Below are 16714 nucleotides of genomic sequence, written 5' to 3'. Positions count from 1 at the left end.
TGCACATGCATCTCTAATCTCTATATATCTGATTATTACTAGTCATAGTCACCTTCTAAGATCCTTGGAAGCCCCCTATTTTCACACCATGTTGAAGACTAGACTGTATTCAACGTGTTGATCTATATAAAAATACTGAGGAAGATGCCAGGACACTCAGCCTTCCATAGGTTAAAGTACTATTTGAGTTGCTTCTTTCCATATTGTTAGCTTGGAGCAGTGCCATCACTTCTACGGAATAACTCAAGGCCCACTGTGTGAATCATCCAGGAAGGGCCTGTTTATCTACGGCCTTAGCACACATCATTGTCAGAGCACTTACATATAGCTAGTGTTCTCTAGTGCTTTGAAGGCAGAAAGAATAAATGATAAATCCCCTGGCCCTGGGAATTCTCAGTCTGAGAGGTCAAAATGTACACAGTAGAAAGATGTAAGAGTAGCTGAGAAAGAGTCCTTTGAGCTGTGTGGGGACTCTGACTCACAATATTAGTTGGAACTATTAAGTTGGAGATCTTCTGTGAAGGCTGGGCTAGGGGAATGACTCTTTATAATACTTACCTACCCTGACTTTCCATTGCTCTGATGCTAACATCCCAAGTCCTTGCCCTGGCCTCGGAGGCCTGTGGCCTAGCAGAATTCTCCTACATCCTCCTCATGTCCTCCTCCCCACAAACTGGTCAGTAAGATAATATAACCTTGCCATTACATATAGTACGATGTATAAAGCTCTAAAAATACAGGCTTGCTGAAACTCTCTGTATCTCACAGTTCTTCTCTCTTCCTCTGATGAAAACATGCATAGCTGTCAACTTCAAAAAGAACTGCTCACATGGCTTGTGTTCAGTAACCCTTTACTAAGAAGGCCTAAGACTTCTTTCAAAGTGACAAATGGTAATGAGACCCAACTGTGTGTGGCTCTGGCTTATTTTATGAAGTTTACTTGAGCACTGTGCTGGATAGCTTTAGTGTCAACTTGACACACCTGGGTTGAGGGAGCCTCAATTGGGGAATTGCCTCTATTGGACCGGCCTATGGCCATGTCTGAGGGGCATCTTCTTGATGAGTGATGTGGGAGGGCCCAGCCCACTGTGGGTGGTGCCACACTTGGCAGTGGGCCTGTGTTGCATAAGAAAGCAGGCTGAGCAGGGGCCGGGGAGCAAGCCAGTAAGCAGCATTCCTCCATGGCCTGTGCTCCAGCTCCTGCTTCCAGGTTCCTGCCCTGAGTTCCTACCTTGGGCTCCCTGATGAACTGTGACCTGAGAGTTGTAAGCTGAATAAACCCTTTCCTCCCCAAGTTGGTAGTGGTCAGAGTATTTTGTCACAGCAATGAAGAACAAACTAGAACAAGGACATTTCCTTTAGATAGAAAATGTCCATAAAATAGGAAAACTAAAAGTACATCTTATATATCGAAGGACAACTAATTCAAAGTTTTCCAGAACTAGTCTGTTTTCCCTCCCAACACACTTGTCATGATGTCCTGAAGCTATGGTCTGCACTCACAGTCACCAACTGAAGCAAAAAGCACAATAAACTTAAATTAACAGTTGATTTAATTATCTACCATGTTCCTGAGAGCCAGAAGTGAACCTTATGTTAAACAAGTCAGTGTCAATCAGTAGAAGGAGAATTAAGGATGACAAGAAGTGGACACCACCATTTCAACGGCCACCATGAATGGTGACAAGAAATGACTCCTTACAGGAAAAATATTTAGTCAGATCTGGGGCTGTAGCTCAGTGGTGAGGTACTTGCCTATCATGCACAAAGTCCTGGGTTCGCACTTCAGCACTGAAAAAAGAATTAAAGAGAACTAATCATACCACATTGGAAATAGACAACAAATTTGAATTATTTTTGTAAAGACTTGAGATGTCATAAAATTCTGCAATTGCCACTATTACAGATGTCTGTTTTCTGAAATAAATGGATATATTTTACTTCCATGACAGACTAGAGAAACACAAACTGTTACATGTCAGAACAGTAAATGGAGAGACCGGAATAGATATACTAGCGCCTTTGCCATAAATTTTCTCTATTTCCACATCTGCATTTTCTGTTTTTAGATCAAATGCTTCACATGGCTCAGCCTGGAAGCCTTGAAGAAAACTATTTGCTTATGCACAGGCACACACACACACACACACACACACACACACACACACACACATTCCTAAACCCATCCACAGAACAGATTCTTCTGCTGCTGACACAGGGGCCTTTTTCATGTTCAGCAAGTGACTAAGCTGAAAACAATCATATTCCATTGCTTTTAAACAATGGCGTGCACACACTGGGAAAGCAGCTTACACTAGGGTTCTTTAGCCCAGGCACTATGGACATTGGGGACTGGCTGTGAAGTGCTCACAGCACCCGAGGTGCCCCCACTACCTAGCTTGCACTCCCTTTATCCAGTCTTGAAAAATCAAAACTTGTTTCATACTTTCAGATGAGAGACAAAATCAGCACCGGTTTGAAAAATAGCTTGTGTAGAATAATGTGCAAATTATGTCCTGTGGCAAGGAGCTGTCAGAACCCCTGACAGTGTTTCAAAATGGCTCTAGCTATGGCATTTACAGAAGACGAGATTTCTGGGTCTGGGGAGATGGCTTATCGGTTAAGTGCACTGACTGCTCCTAGAGAGGACCCGGGTTCAATTCCCAGCACCCACATGATGGCTAAAAAACATCCATAATTCCAGTTTCAGGGGAATCTGATACCCTCTTCTGACCTCCACAGGCATTGCATGACATGGGTGCACTTACATACATGCAGGCAATACACTCATACAGGTAAAAATAAAAATAAGTCAATAAAATTATATATATATATATACACATTTATGATGAGATTTCTGTGTAGCCACTGAAATAAATAAAACTACCCAAGGCTATAGGTGACCAGTAGGGGGCTTCACCCCTGTCCAGATGCCCATGGGTTGGGAAGTCTCTGTTAGATGGACACATGGGAGAACAACTTACTCAGGGATGGCAGTTCCTAAGTCCTATCCCATGGGCCTAGTGAGTGGCCACCTTCATGCCACTTACACCCTCTTCCAGCTGGGTAGGGCCTGTCTCCAGCTACTGCCCAGAGACTGCTCCTCCTCCCCTCCCCACCCCATTCAACTCTCCTCTTCAATTCCCACATGCATTGGCAGAACTCACAGAATGGTAACTGTTTACAAAATAAGCTAACAGATCATAGGTATGACTAAATCCCAAGGCAATAAAGCTTAAGGCCAAGTGTGGAGAGTAGAGGCCTTCTCTCAGAAGGCCTCTAGAGTCCTGCAAACATGGCCCTAAAGATCACCCTTAAAACATGATGCAAGTTCCCCTCCCCTGAACTAGGACCATTGAAGAAGAAACTCAGTATTCACCAAAACCACAGGAAATGATGTCAACTTTTGGTACAATTTAAAAGAATATTTACTCCTCCTTACAGGGGCGCCAAACAATGATAACAGAAGCTCTAAGTCTTTGAATCAATATGGTCCAAAATGTAGTCAGTTTTACCATGCCTAGCAATTTGGAAATAAAATTCCTAAAGAAAATCAAAAGGCTTTTGAACTGTAGTTACCAGAAAAAAAAAGCCACAACTGTGTTAAGCATTCTACAAGGCTGATAGCCTGAATAAAAGTTAAATGAGGGACTGGGAAGATGGCTCAGTGGTTAAAGCATTTGCAGTGCATGTGTGAGGACTGGAACTCAGATCCCAAGAAACACATGTGAAATGCAGGGTTCCAGCCATGGAAGGGGGAGACAGGAGATCTCCAGAGCAAGCTGATTCATAGGACTACTTGAATTAGTGAGTACTGGGTTTGACTGTGAGACCCTGCCTCAATGAATGAGGTGGAAAGTGATCAAGGAAAACTCCTGGCATCAACCTCAGGCTTCCACGTGCACACACATCTATGTGCACATGTAATCATGCACACACGTGTCCACATACATGTGAACACAGATATGCATGCAAAAAATAAAAGAAGAGTGATTGTGGAGAGCTGGATATTACAGGTATGGAGTCATATTATCTTGGGCTATCTTTAGCTGCCTAAATAGTCATTCATTGCCCACCTCTGTGTTTGACCTAACATCCTGTGTCAGGTCAAATGTCACTATTAGGTAAAATCCTTTTTCGAAAGTATAAACAGTTCCCTAGCTTCCAACAACCCAAAGGTTAAGAATGCTGTCAGAGAGCATCTGAGGCTACAGGAAAGACTTCCCCACTTTGCTGCAGCTGCAGGCCACCTACCTGATGCTTCCACCAATGTATTTTTTAAATGTCTTGATATAAGATTTTTTTTCTCTGGGTACATGTCTATGTATGCATGTGTGTGATGTTATGTGCATACATGTTTACGTGTGCATTTGGAGGTCAACATCAAGCATCTTCCTCAGCTGTTCTCCATCTTATTTTTTGAGACAGGGTCTCTCACTGGACCTGGAACTTACCAGTTCCACTGGACTGCTGCCCAGCAAGCTCCAAGGATCCTCTTGTCTCCATCTCCCCAGCACTGGGATTACAGGTGCTGCACCTGGCTTTTTGTGTGGATGCTAGGGGTTGAACTCCCTCTTGTGCAGCAAGCACTTTACCAACTGAAATATCTCCTCAGCCCCAGTAATGTTTTCTTTCTTCTATTATGAAAAAAATTTATATGAAACTATTATAATATTGGAACATGGTATTTGGGCAACCTGAGATTTGTGTTTCCAGGCCATGGTCACTCACATTTGACTTGAGCATAAATGATTTCATATTCCCATTGAGGTGAGAGCTGTGTTTTATATCCACAGACCTTAAAAGTAGACTCAGAATCAAGGTCCCTCTGACCATGCTATGCTTCCCTTGCAGCTTCATGTGCAAAGCCTTCTGCTACATTCCCTTGTCTGTGGAGTCCAGACTGCCCAAAGAAGCAGCAGTCTTCTCGGGTCCCTTCCTGAGAGCCTTCTTTGACAGAACCAACCCATGTACAAGAATCAAATGTAAAGCTTGTGGACAAGTCTGGAAAAGCACTCTCTGGTTGTCCTCTATTCCAGTGTCATAGAGAATCCTACACTTCCACTGTCTGTCCTCCAGGCCCAGTGACCTTGTCGAAAGCCCCTGGGTGTTCTCCACTTTCCTCTGACCTCCACATGCATGCTGACACACCAGTGTGCCCATACATACACAGACACACAGACACACATACACACACACACAATAAATGAATGTAATTAAAAACGTCTTTAGGGACTAGACGGCTCAGTGGTTAAGAGCACTGACTGTTCTTGTAGAGGACCCAGGTTTGCTTCCCAGCACCCACATGGTGGCTAACAACCATCTGTAACTCCAGTTCCAGGGGATCCAATGCCCTATGCTGACCTCTGTGGGCATTGCTCAGCATGGGTGTACTTACATACATGGGGGCAATATACTCATACACATTAAAAATAATAAGTAAAATACTTTTTAACTTCCTTCAAAAAATAAAAGGAAGTTAAAAGCCCCATTTAGAAAGAAGAAAGAAAGAAAGAAAGAAAGAAAGAAAGAAAGAAAGAAAGAAAGAAAGAAAGAAAGAAAAAGAAAGAGAGAAAAAAAGAAAACACGAAGTTGGCAGGAAAAAGTGATGGGGAAATATGGAAGGTGATGGAGGGGAGAGAGTGGGCATGGATTTATCAAAACACCTTATATGCATGTATGAAATTCTCAGTAAAGTTTTTTTTAAGTTAAAAGACAAATGACTCACTGGTTTGAAAAAAAATGAAAGTATATGAACAGGAGCTGCTTCAATAACGCCTTTTTTGTTGTCTTGTTTTGCTTTGGTTTTTTTTTTTCTTCTTCTTCTTCTTTTGGTCTTTTTGAGACAGGGTCTCCCTGTAGCTCCAGCTGGTCTGGAACTTGCTATGTAGACAGAGATCTGCCTGCCTTTGCCTCCCCAGTGCTGGGATTAATGGTGTGTGCCACCATACCCGGTTTAACAAAACCCTTTTTTTTTTTTTTTTTTTGGTCTTTTTGAGACAATGTTTCCCTGTAGCTGCAGCTGGCCTGGATTCGCTAATGGAGACCAGCCTGGCCTCGAACTCACAGAGATCTGTCTGCCTCTGCCTCCTGAGTGCTGCGATTAAAGGCAGGCACCACCATGCCCCGCTATAAAACCATTTTTTAAATAATTAAACCAAAGTTTGCAGCTAAAACATCACCTGCTCATAAAAGAAACAGATGTGAGCAATTACATAGTTTACACACGGTATCGCTGAGGCTAATGCTCAGCTGCTTCCTGATAAGCCTACAGGTGACCACAGCATCTGCCTTAGTCCTTGATTTTTATTACTTGTTTATAATACTCGGTTACTTGCTTTCTTTCAGATCTAGAAAACAGAAATTCAATTAAGTTTTACATTGGTGGCATACATCCATTCAACAAATAGGACTGAGGACAAAGAGCAGTAAGACTGGCCCTTGCCTCAAACTCTCCCACAGGTGGAGGGAGACTAGAGCCTGAAGCTGGGATCCACTCATAACACTAAGGCTCTGGGCATTTGTTTCTAAATGTAGAGTTTCATGTAGCTCAGGCTGGCCTCGAAACTCCATATATAACCAAGGATGACCTTGAATTCCTGATTTTCCTGCCTCCACCTCACCTTCTGAGTACTGGGATGACAGGCATGCACCAGTACACCCAGTTTGTATATGGTTCTAGGCATTGAACCCTAGTACTCATGCATGTTAGGTAGGCATTCTTGATTGACTGATTGACTGATGATTGATTGATTGATTGATTGATTGATTGATTGATTGATTGATTGATTGATTGAATGATTGATTGACTGCAGTGCTGGGGATCAAAGCCAGAGCCTAACACATGCTAGTCAAGCCTTGGGCATAAGCTAATCTCTGGCCCAAGGCTTTGGACTTTGATACTGAAAACTCTTCATTAAGAGGACAGTAGGATCGTAATGTCATTGCAGCCTGGGTAGAAGCTGGACGAGCAGGGAGACCAATTAGACCAGAGGAAGGACTCTGCAGCTGAGCTTTTTGCTTCTCTACAGGAAATACTGCCCTTAAGATGAGTAAGAGGGAGCTTATTCAGTGTCTAGTGCCACCACAGCCATCTGCTGCAGAGCAAAATAACTGTACCCACCACTCAGGACACCACACTTGCAGTACGTGCCGGGCCCACTGAGCTATCCACGTGACAGCTGCCCTAATCCTCAGTAATCCTGTAAGGAATATACTCTTACTGCTTACTTCACCAAAGAGAAAGTGGATGAGATCCCAAGATGTTAAACACCTGTCCAACTTCTCACTGTTACTCAGCAGCAGAAACAAAATCTGAACCCTGCCTGTGAGACAGATCCCACCACCTACCTCAGCACTACCACCCACCACTGTGAGTTTACCTAGGTCCTCCTGTATTTGGCTTACTCTTTGTCCTTTAAACATCATTAAGAAAGAGTTAAGGCTGATTTATACTAAAGTACTATAGGTTGCAGGTATCACATTCTTCCTGAGAGCACAAGAAGGAAGAAGTCACTATTGAGAGGAAAAGTCTTGGAGAAAGTGAAAGACTGGGGTGCAAAAGCAAGGCTGGGCACAAGGAGGGGAGGGGAGCCCTTGCTCCAAAACCAAGATTTACAGAGAGTGTCCCTAACTGTTCATTTGGTCAGCTGACTGTCTGTGAAAGGGCAGCACTGGGCTCCAAGAAGCCTGCACTTGGCTCTCTGAGGCTCCACAAAGACTCTCCTCCCACACCATGGCCAGGAAAGGCAATCAGACCTAGACATACTCACATCAGGTCCCGAGATGGTCCCTACCACCCTCTTCTACCCCTAGATGTATGGGGAACTGAGGATAGACACTCATAACAAAGGCTACCCAAGAGAGAGGGACAACAGCCAGTATGACCTGAGGTATGGTAAGCTCTGGCCTTGTCTCATAGACACACAGAACAGTGAGATGGGGTCCTACAGGCAGTAGCCATGGCCAAGACTTTCACAAAGGCCCTGGAGTAAGCAGGCCTGCTCACAGGTGGTGTCAGGGTCACAGGAGCCACTCACAATGACAGCACTGGATTCCTGTGTCCCTACCTGCTGTCAAAGCCTCCACACTGTTGGCCCAGAACTCTTGCTGAATACCTGCTAGATGGTACCCTGACAAGTACGGCAGGTTGAGACCCTCAGGAGGGAAGTTTATAAGTAGGAATGGAGACATAGAAGCCCCAATAAGTAACTGCAGATCTCAGATGCTGGAGGATTGGGGGAGAGGACATGTTTCCTGAAACAATTCTTAGAAACTTACTTTTCATTATTTCCTAGTAAAAAAAATAATAAATCTGCTAACAATTCCATAATTTCTCCAACTAGCATGTTTTTCTCGTCTTCTGATATTTAAACACTCTTGAAATTTCAGTTTTGCAACAGATGTGTTTCCAGCAGACAACCTGAAAATGAAACACAGGCTTGTGATTTACTAGAAGGGTGTTTACAGTAAATGTCCTACATTCACTGGGCTACCAAAACCAACTCTCATGAACATCCAAAATCTGTCCAGAAAGATTAAAATAACAGTTTATAACAGTGGAGTCAAAGAATCTCAAAATCACTCATGAGAAGAAGGTGTAGGCTGGGTATAGTGGTACATGCTTTTAATCCCAGGCAGAGACAGGCAGAGCTCTGTGAGATTGAGGCCAACCTGATCTACATATTGAGTTCCAGGACAGCTGGGGTTACAGAGAGACCCTGTCTCAAAAAAATCAAAAAACAGAAGATATTGTATAGATCTTTGAGGCAGGGGGCCTTGTATATGTTAGCAAGTACTCTGGCCCTAAGCTACATTGCCATGTCCCCAGCAAAATCTTTATAAGGAATCTAGAGTAGCCAAACATGGTGATGCACACTTGTCATCCCAGCATTTGGGAGGCTGAGGTAGTAGGATCATGAGTTCAGGCCAGCCTGGGCTACAAAGAGCATTATTTTCAACATCAGCATTGTAGATATAGACTGGGTAATTCCTTACTATAGGCCTGCCCTGTGCACTGTAGTCTGTCTAGTAATATCCCTGACCTCCCCTCTAGACCTCTATCAAAATCTTCTTGCCAGTCCTGTTAACCAACAGCATGTCCAGACATTGCCAAAAGTGCCCTGCAATGGGCCCAAAACCACCCTGGCTGAGACCTACTAAGATGGAGGGCATGCTGACGCTCAGCATTTCCTTAACAGTATTGGCTGGGTGAGAGACTCAGTACCAGATATAGATTAAACATAAACATGTATCTTTGAGACAGGGTCTGATGTTAATCAGGCTGGCCTTGAACCCCCTAAGTAGCTGAGGATGATCTTGAACTCCTCATCCTCCTGCCTCCACCTCCCAAGTTCTGGGACTAGAGGAACATGCAACCATACCAAACTTAAACACTGGGCTGGGAAATTGAACCCAGGGCTTTGTACACTAGACAGCATTCTACTAATTGAGTTACATCACCAGTCCCTAAGTACATTGATGAAAAGAACAAAAGCTAATAAAGAAAACAAGGAAAGTTAAGGAAAAAGAACCCATGTTTACATGAGAACACCTTCGGTGTATTTCATGGTAGCTTGATCACGGGGATTGTCGTTCACTAACCTGGAGATTTCAGTAGCATATTTGTTGGGGTCCTCTGTTCCAAGATATGGTTTTCTTTTAAGTATCCTCAGATGCTGATTGCCAGGTTATTCAGTACTTTGACTATCAGGAATAAATGTTCACAAAGAATATAATGCTTAAGGGGTTTTTTTTCCCATAAAAGAATCAAAATGTCATAGGGCCTAGCATTTAATATCAGTACTTCATGAGGCCAAGAACCAGGCTTTTTCTGGATGAATTAGCCACTGACCTACACTGAATAGGGTTGGTTTTCATGTATAGCATCAGTATGTGTGTGTGGTAGTCACAAGGCCAAGGTGGTAAGACAACAGATTGATCCTGAAGACTGAGTCTGTTTGTGTGTACATGTGTGTGTGTATATGTTCATGGTTCATGTCTGTGCAGGTGCACACGAGTGTATGCATACATGAGTATGTGTGTTTTGTGTGTACATGTGTGTATATGTGCATGTATGTATACATGAGGAGGCCAGAGGACAGCCTCAGGTGTCATTCCTTAGATACCACCCTTTTTTTTTTTTTTTTTTTTTAGACAGGTTGCTCACTGGCCTGGAACTCTACAAGCAGACTAGTATGGCTGGCTAGAGAGCCACCTTGATTCACCTGTCTCTGCTCCCCCAGTGCTGAGATTACAAGCATGTTCCACCATGCCTGGCTTTTTTACATGGGTTCTGGGGATCAAATTCAAGTCATCGTGCATGCAAGGCAGGCACTTTATCAGTTAGGCCATCTCTCCAGCCCCCCAAGTCTATTTTGTGAATGAGCAAGTCAGAAACAGAGCAAGAACACAAATACAGTGAAGCCAGCAATCCCCATGGTAAACCGAATCCTAGAGAAAACAGGCAGTACCATCCTGCAGTGAGACAGAAAGCATAATACAGCCATACAGGAAGCACACGAATCCATGCCACAAACCAATTAGTAAACAGGAGGCTTCACCTGGACTCAACAATTTTGCTCTTCTGTTGAATTTATATTTTGACAATAACCCAGACTCCTTAAAAGCAGGAAGTTTTTCTAAGCAATACCTTGTGGGAATGGGAAAAGCATAACTCTTTGGGCTGAACTGTATTCCTTCAAAAGTCACATCTTGAAGTCCTCATCTCTAGTACCTAGGAGTGTGACCCTATTACAGATAGTTTCTTTAGAGAGGTATCAAAATGAGCCACTAGGCCTCCATCCCAGTGGAGAGGAAATTAGGGTCCATACACAGAAGACCATGTGAGGACAGGGGGTGAAGGGGGTCATCTACAAATCAAGGGGAGAAGGCTCAGGAGCAGTCAGCCCTGCTAACACCTTGACCTCTGATTTCTGTTCAAGAACTGTCAGAAAAGGGCTTCTTTTTTTTAATAGAAGGAAGAGTTTATTTGAGCTTACAGTTCCAAAGGGGCAAGAGTCCATCATGGCAGGGAGGCAAGGTGGCAGAGGTGGCTGGAGGAGGAGCAGAAGCTAAGCTCTCACATCTTCAAGCAGGCACAAGAAGCAAGAGCAAAAAGGCTTCTTAAGCTCCCTAGCCTGTGGTACATTGTTAGAGAAGCCCTAGCAAACTAAGGCAGTGGTGTTTTGAGAAAGCATCAGTAGAATACTGCTAGAGGCACAGAGAAGAGGCTGGAACTTCCTGTGCCATGGAATTCAGACTTCATTGTAAAGGGTTAGCCCCAGCTGACCTGGAACTCCTTGGAGATCTGCCTGCCTCTGCCTCCCAAGTGCTGGGATTAAAGGTGTGTGCCACCACGCCCAGCCATGAAGAATCCATTTTTTATACATCAGCAAAAGCAATCTCAAAACAGAAACCAGATGGCATCACTCTCATCCTAACACACTGCAGTGGCTTCTCCTTGCCCTTAGAATAAAATCCAAATGCTGGCCCAAGAGCCTGCAGCCTAGTCTAGCCACTTCCTGCCCTTCACTGAGGAATCTCTCCAGCTCAAGATAGGCCTAGCCTTCCCCACCTCTGCATATGTGGTTCCCTCAGCCAGGACTGTTCCCTGAGGCTCCTGAAGATCAATGGTCTCAGGTCTTAGTTTCATTGTCCCCTCCTCAAAGAGGCCCCCTGACCCACTTCTCACAGGTGGGTCCCTCCACACTTTTGCTCTAACTCCATTCTGCTGCATTCTTATAACCTATGATTGTTAATCTTACTGTCAACTCAACTGCATTGAGAAGCACCTAGGAGAGTAACACCTCAAAGTGTCTAGACCCATGTCTGGGTGTGTCTATGAGGGTGTTTCCAGAGATGATGAACTAAGGAGATAAGACCCATCTTGACTATGAGCAACACCATTGGACAGGCTATGGGCTTAGAGTGAATAAAGGAGGAAGGAGGAAGCCTGCTAGTACAGTCATGCTCCCTTCTGCTTCCTGGCTGTTATGAAGTGAACAGCCTCCTCCATACACTCCAACTGCCACATGTTCACACAGCTTTGTCTTGGGCCCAAATGGAACCAAACAGAACCAGATGACCATGGACTCAACCCCTTGAAACTGGGAGCGAAGACAGAAGTTTGGCTGCAAGCTGTTTCTGACTAGTACGGCGCCTGTGATCATTCCATGTGTTGGCTTCATTCCATGTATTGTGCCACATCCTTCAGAAAGCAGAGCTGGTACTTCTGCCTTCTGCATTCAGCACAGTATCTGGTGCAGGGCAGGTGTCAACCAACATGTTTTTGAATGGATGATTTTTTTGTCAAGCTAGAATCTTTCATCAATTTTCCCAGACCCTGAAGCCCCACCTGACTCTTGTCAAGAAACTCAAACTACATTTGTTCCCAATAGATCTGTTTCAGATGGTACAGACACCTCATTAAGACCCTGATATACCCCCACCCCATCCCTTGTAGCTTTGACCTCATCACAAGTATAGTTTTACACTTCGAAACCAAGCCAGGCATGCTGACCACCTCAGGGCTCTGAGTACTGAACTGTACAGCCATCTTAGAGGCCAGGGCCAGGCTCCCACGTAAGTGTCCCTGGTTCCCACCATGTCTTCCCCTGCTCATCAAATCCTCAGCATGCCTGGGCCAGGCCTGCCTACATCGGTGTAACAGGAAGTTAGACGCTCTATATCAAGGATTACAGCCCCTAAAATGTCTGAAAGCATTCTGAATGGCAAAGAGCTACTGAGACAGGCTCTGGGGTCAGACAGACCTCATCATAGCTCCAAATCTACTAGCTGTGGGAGTTGATGCTCCTTAATCTCTCTAGCCTGCAGCTTCCTCACCTGTGAAAGGGGGCAAGAAGATGGCAAAGGAAAGGATAAAAGAGACTGTGAGCATAACTTGCTTTAGGTAGATATCACTAAAAAAGTGAATTTATAGCTGGGGGACATTAGCGCCTTAGAAAGGACCTTTGGTCCTCTATCCATGGTGGCAGATTGCAAAAGCAGCTGCAAGTCTCCACACTAGCCTTATCCAATCCCCCTTTTGATGTTATCCATAACAACCCCAAGGCCCTGTAGTTGATCAAATGCCAGGGAAGGGGACATTGTACCAACTCTGAGCCCAGACATAGGCTTCAGCTCTTTCTCCTGCTAACTTCCAAGTAAACAGACCTGGGCAGTCCTCCTGGGATTGAACAATACTGGCCCAGCTACCTGTCAGCCCAGGCAGACAACCACCAAATGCCTAGGTGTGATGCTCTCAGCTTAGCCAGTCCATTCAGGCCTGCCAGCCAGTCTCAAATACTTACATGAGCCATGCCTTTACTTGAGGAGCCCACCCTGGACCAGGAGAATCCCTCAACTGACTCAGAGGTGTGTAGGCAAAAGGAAATGATATTTTCAGCCACCAAGGTTTGGGATGGCTTGTTATGCAATAAAACCCCATGCCATGGCCATACAAGTATAACAAAGTGCAGAATCCTCAGTCTGACTATAAGTCAGCAGGGCAGAATTGTCTAATGAAGTTGAATACCCCTTACCCAAAGTGCTTGGGACCAGAAGTGTTTGTTTGAGATTTGGGAGATTTGGGGGTTGGGGAGTGTTTATATAAACTGTGTGGCTGAGTATTCTGAATCCAAAACTCCCAAGTCTAAAGTCCAGAATTTTTTAAGCATCATGTTGACCATCAGAATTTTGAACTTTTAGCTGGCCATGGGCTTACACACTTGTAATTCCTGTATTTGGAAGGCTGAGGTAGAAGAATCTCTAGTTCAAGGCTAGCTTGGGCTGCATAGCAAAACCCTGTCTTAAATAAACAAAAAAAAGCAAACAAATATTTTAGAGCATTTTGGATTTTTGAACTACAAATGCTTGTCCTATACCTTGATTCAGTAAATATTCTTTTCTCTGTTTTACCAAAGGTATCACAGTGGCCTCAAAACATTAAATACTGGAGAATAATCAATGAATACTTAAATTCATGCCAGATACTGTTCTGGGTGCTTTCCAGCCTCCTAGGAACACTTTTAGTCTCACAACAATATACAATGCAGACACAGTTTTTACCCTACTTTACAAACATGTAAACTGTGACCCAGAAAGCTGAAGTCGTGCATCAAAGGCTAGTTTCAGAGTTGAATACTGAAGGCCCCATACTGTACTGCGCCTCCTCCTTTGAGGGTCACCTTCAGAGCCTCTGACATTCTAAAAGGGTTGTCTGTCAGGAAGAGGTATGCTTTTACACTCCCAGCAACCTCCCCAAAGGCCAGAACAGACTCTACCCTACCATTCCCTTTCCTACGGCCAGGCCTAGGAGTTGTGTTCTGCAAGGGATGGGGTGCCCTCTGCAGGCATGCACCTACCTTTCTGTTTCACCAAGTCCTGGCTGGTTTTCAAGCCACTAAGTGTAAACCGCAGCAGATTTGACCACGCTTTCTGAAAATATTAGAGTCCTTTCTCAGTCATCCCAATTTCAAGATATAGTTCTCCAATAGCATTCTGCACTTTGAGGAGCATTTCTGTCATGGATTGATTCTGTACAAAATGACAAAGGGAATCAATCTTGAGGACAGGGACAGCTGCCAGACCTTAAGGAATTTGTACCTATTACATCACTCCTTGGGGAATTTTAAATATCTATGAAGTAAATGGCTAGGATGATACCTTTTGGGGAGAAACGTCAAACTAAGAATCCATTTTGAACAAACCTTGGTGGCTGAAGATAGCTTTTCCTTTTGCCTGCACTTTGTTCACAAACCATTAGTTGACGATAATAATTTTTTTAAATAGCCTGCCCATGCCTTGTGTGTGTCAAGTGTTCCAGGGCAGATGGGATCCAGGATTCAATGAACGTCTGGAAATGCAGCTTGAATTCAATGAGACCAGAGAGCTGGTAACTTTATGCCTGACACCTTTGTGGTTAGATACTTGAATTTAAATTCTGCTTACTGCTCCAGCATATTTATTTCAAGACACTTACTTTACATTAACTTAAACCATTTCTCATTCAAAACCCTATCAGTGCATAGAACATACTGATTAGATGGCTGGGAGATTTAGCTCAGTGATAGAGAGCTTAAGTAGCACCTATGAGGTTTTGAGTTCAATCCCCAGTATTAGCAAGGAGCCAGTGAGATGGCTCAGCAAGTAAAGGCATCTGCCTGGGTTCAATCCCTGGGACTTGCGTGGTAGAAGGAAATAAAATCTGATTCCCACGAGTTCCTGAGCACACACAAATAAAAAAGGGAAGGAAGGGAGGGAGGGAGGGAGGGAGGAAGGAAGGAAGGAAGGAAGGAAGGAAGGAAGGAAATAAGGAAGGAAGGAAGGAAGGAAGGAAGGAAGGAAGGAAGGAAGGAAGGAAGGAAGGAAGGAAGGAAGGAAAGAAGGCAAGCAGGAGGGCTGGAGAGATGGCTCAGAGGTCAAATAATTTTTTAAATAAATCAATAAAAAATTTTTAACACACTGGTTGGTGAAGTCCTCTAATGTCCAATCCAAGCAATGTGAGTGTCAGAACTCTAGGTTACACGTCATTCCAGCCCCAAGCAAGCACTACAGATTTAGGATGACACACATTATTTCTGTGGGTAATGTTCCTTATCAGTGGTATTTAAAGCTTCGTGGCTCTGTCATCAGAAAAGGCAAGCCAACTCCAGGGTAAAGGGCTTCTTTCTCTTTAGACTATGCCCCCTTAATATTGTATCTTTTTATCTTACCTCAAGTTCAAGTCTACCCTGTAAGACTGCCTTAAATATTGGTTAGGATTAGGCTATAAGTAACAAAAATTAATGATAACTTGATTTCTCTCATATGTAAGTCAGGAGCCAGATGGCCAACAGTGTCAGAGATTTGGACTCCTGCTATCTCATTGTATGCCCTTTCTTGACTCCACTCCCAAGGACTCTTCTCAGTGTAAAATGACTGTTCCTCCCCCAGGCATCATAGCCACAATTCAATCAACAGGAAGAAGGAAAGGTATATGGACTGAACACGGGCCCTCAAAGTTCCTGTTGAAATCCACCCCCAGTGTGATGGTGTGAGGAGTGAAGCCTCAGGGAGGTGGAGACATTAGAGCTGTGGAGCCCTTATGAATGGGATCAGTGCCTTGGTAAAAGATGCCCCAGGGTTCTCTCAACCCTTTCCTCCACATGACAACAAAGCAAAAAGATGACTGTCTATGAAGCAGGATGCAAAGCCTTCCCAGACACCAACTCTATCGGCATCTTCATCTTGGGCTTCCAGTCTCCAGGACGATGAGAAATAAATGTCCGCTGTTTACGCCATCTCCTCTCCTAGTGCCTACCCAGGGGGAAGAGAACCTCAACCACCTTCCTCAGGACCTACCTCTAAACTCAGCTCTGTATGGCCTTGCTGTCTCAGTAGTTATCATAGAACCACCCCGCCCCACACTGGCCAGATTCAAGGGGCCTGTTTTCAGTCTTTATTTCTATGTCACCTTGTACAGAAATGTTATGAGTGAAACTTTCATTATATTCAGTAAAATCAAATGTTCATATTTCTGAAAAGAAAAATCAGTAGAGATAATCAATAAACCTTCCCTCATGTCTTTGTGAAACTTATAACCAAGTCTCTGGCCAGTCTTTTATTAGCCTACCACTGTAATTTCCTTTTTTTAAAAAGGCATGTACACACTCAAGAGGCAGAGGCAGGCGGATGTCTGTGAGTTCAAGGCCAGCCTGGTCTACATAGTGAGTTC

At 44.1% G+C, this 16714-nt stretch overlaps 1 protein-coding gene across 1 annotated transcript in view; it reads right to left on the bottom strand.

Moving 5' to 3' along the window:
• LOC103742147 (tetratricopeptide repeat protein 41-like) overlaps nucleotides 1-16714 on the bottom strand; it is an 85041-nt gene that overhangs the window by 12320 nt on the left and 56007 nt on the right. The window contains 7 exon segments of the mRNA XM_008843158.3: nucleotides 6216-6294; nucleotides 6296-6350; nucleotides 8281-8358; nucleotides 8360-8422; nucleotides 9544-9638; nucleotides 9641-9705; nucleotides 14364-14535. Of these exon segments, the coding sequence (XP_008841380.2) occupies nucleotides 6216-6294; nucleotides 6296-6350; nucleotides 8281-8358; nucleotides 8360-8422; nucleotides 9544-9638; nucleotides 9641-9705; nucleotides 14364-14535 (607 nt within the window).

Source organism: Nannospalax galili, unplaced genomic scaffold (genome assembly GCF_000622305.1).
Source record: "Nannospalax galili isolate Female #2095 unplaced genomic scaffold, S.galili_v1.0 scaffold39, whole genome shotgun sequence".
NCBI lineage: Eukaryota > Metazoa > Chordata > Mammalia > Rodentia > Spalacidae > Nannospalax > Nannospalax galili.
The sequence above is the reverse complement of the archived record's forward strand: the minus strand, read 5'-3'. Positions and strand labels throughout refer to the sequence as shown.